The following is a 1,580-nucleotide window of genomic DNA, read 5'->3' as shown; positions in this document are numbered from 1 at the left end:
GGGACAGGGGGACAGGGGGACACTGGGGGACAGGGAGACAGGAGGACGGGGACACTGGCACAGGGGGACAGGGGGACATTGGGACAGGAGGACAGGGGGACACTGGGACAGGGGGACACCAGCACCAGGCTGTCAGGCCGGAGCGTGGGGACAGGGGGACACTGGGACAGGAGGACACAGGGGGACAGGGGGACAGGAGGACAGGAGGACACTGGGACAGGGGGACACAGGGGGACACTGGGACAGGGGGACAATGGGACACTGGGACAGGAGGACAGGGGGACACTGGGACAGGAGGACACTGGGACAGGGGGACATCGGCACTGAGCTGCCGGGCCGGAGCGTGGGGACAGGGGGACACTGGGGGACACTGGGGGACACTGGGGACGAGGTGACAGCGGGTGAGCAGAGCTGCTGGGACACAGGGACACGGTGGCCTCGGGGACACACCCCAATGACACAGGGACCTTGGGGACACCGTGCCATGTGCCGGTGCCACAGTGAGCTCGGTGCCATGTCCTGGGGACACAGGGACCTCAGGGACACACCCCAATGACACAGGGACCTTGGGGACACGGTGCCATGTCCCGGTGACACGGTGACCTCGGTGCCATGTCCTGGGGACACGAGGACCTCACTGTCACATCCCAGGGACACGGGGACCTTGGGGACACAGTGCCACATCCTGGTGCCACGGTGCCACGTCCCAGTGACACGGTGACACACACGGGGACATGTCCCGGTGACACAGTGACCTCAGGGATGCATCCCAGTGACACGGGGACCTGGGGGCCACACCCTGCTGACACGGTGGCCTCGGGGACACATCCCGGTGACACAGGGACCTTGGGGACACCGTGCCATGTCCCGGTGACACGGTGACCTCAGTGCCACATCCCAGTGACACGGTGACCTAGGGGCCATGGTGACCTCGGTGCCACGTCCTGGTGATAGAGTGACCTCAGTGACATGTCCCGGTGCCATGGTGACCTCGGTGCCACATCGCAGTGACATGGTGACCTTGGTGCCACATCCTGGTGACACGATGACCTCAGTGCCATGTCCCGGTGACACAGTGACCTGGGGGCCACGGTGACCTCGGTGCCATGTCCCGGTGCCACGGTGACCTCGGTGCCACATCCCAGTGACACAGTGACCACGGTGACCTCAGTGCCACATCCCGGTGCCACGGTGACCTCAGTGCCACATCCCGGTGCCACGGTGACCTGGGTGCCACGGTGACCTCGGTGCCACCAGGCAGAGCCGCGGGCTGTGGTGGGGACGCCACCTTTTATTTACAGAACAACGGGGATGAGGTGGGGACAAGGCCGGGGACAAGGCCGGGGACAGGAACAGGAACAGGGACACCGCCCTGTCCCCAACAGCCGGGTGGCAGCGAGGGGGGGGACAGCCCCCGATGCCAGGGTGGCAGCAGCCCCCCGCGGGGGTGGCAGCGGGCGGTGACGGGGCGGTGACACCGCGGTGACAGCGGTGACATCTAAAACTTGAACTCCTTGTACTTCTTGCCCCCGCCGCGGGCGTCCTGGGGCTGCGCCTTCCGCTTCTTCTGCTGCGGGGGA

The 1,580-nt window shown here is 66.5% G+C and overlaps 1 protein-coding gene across 1 annotated transcript in view; it reads right to left on the bottom strand.

The window, feature by feature from the left end:
* Positions 1-1,265: 1,265 nt before the first annotated feature.
* SF3B2 (splicing factor 3b subunit 2) overlaps positions 1,266-1,580 on the bottom strand; it is a 1,887-nt gene continuing 1,572 nt past the window's right edge. The window contains exon 2 of the mRNA XM_017743318.1: positions 1,266-1,570. Within this exon, the coding sequence (XP_017598807.1) occupies positions 1,499-1,570 (72 nt within the window). The 3' untranslated portion in view covers positions 1,266-1,498. The remainder of the gene's footprint in view (positions 1,571-1,580) is intronic.

This window comes from Corvus brachyrhynchos, unplaced genomic scaffold, assembly GCF_000691975.1.
Source record: "Corvus brachyrhynchos isolate BGI_N302 unplaced genomic scaffold, ASM69197v1 scaffold3689, whole genome shotgun sequence".
In the NCBI taxonomy this organism is placed as follows: Eukaryota; Metazoa; Chordata; class Aves; order Passeriformes; family Corvidae; genus Corvus; species Corvus brachyrhynchos.
Note: the sequence above shows the minus strand (reverse complement) of the source record. Positions and strands in the feature narration are given on the sequence as shown.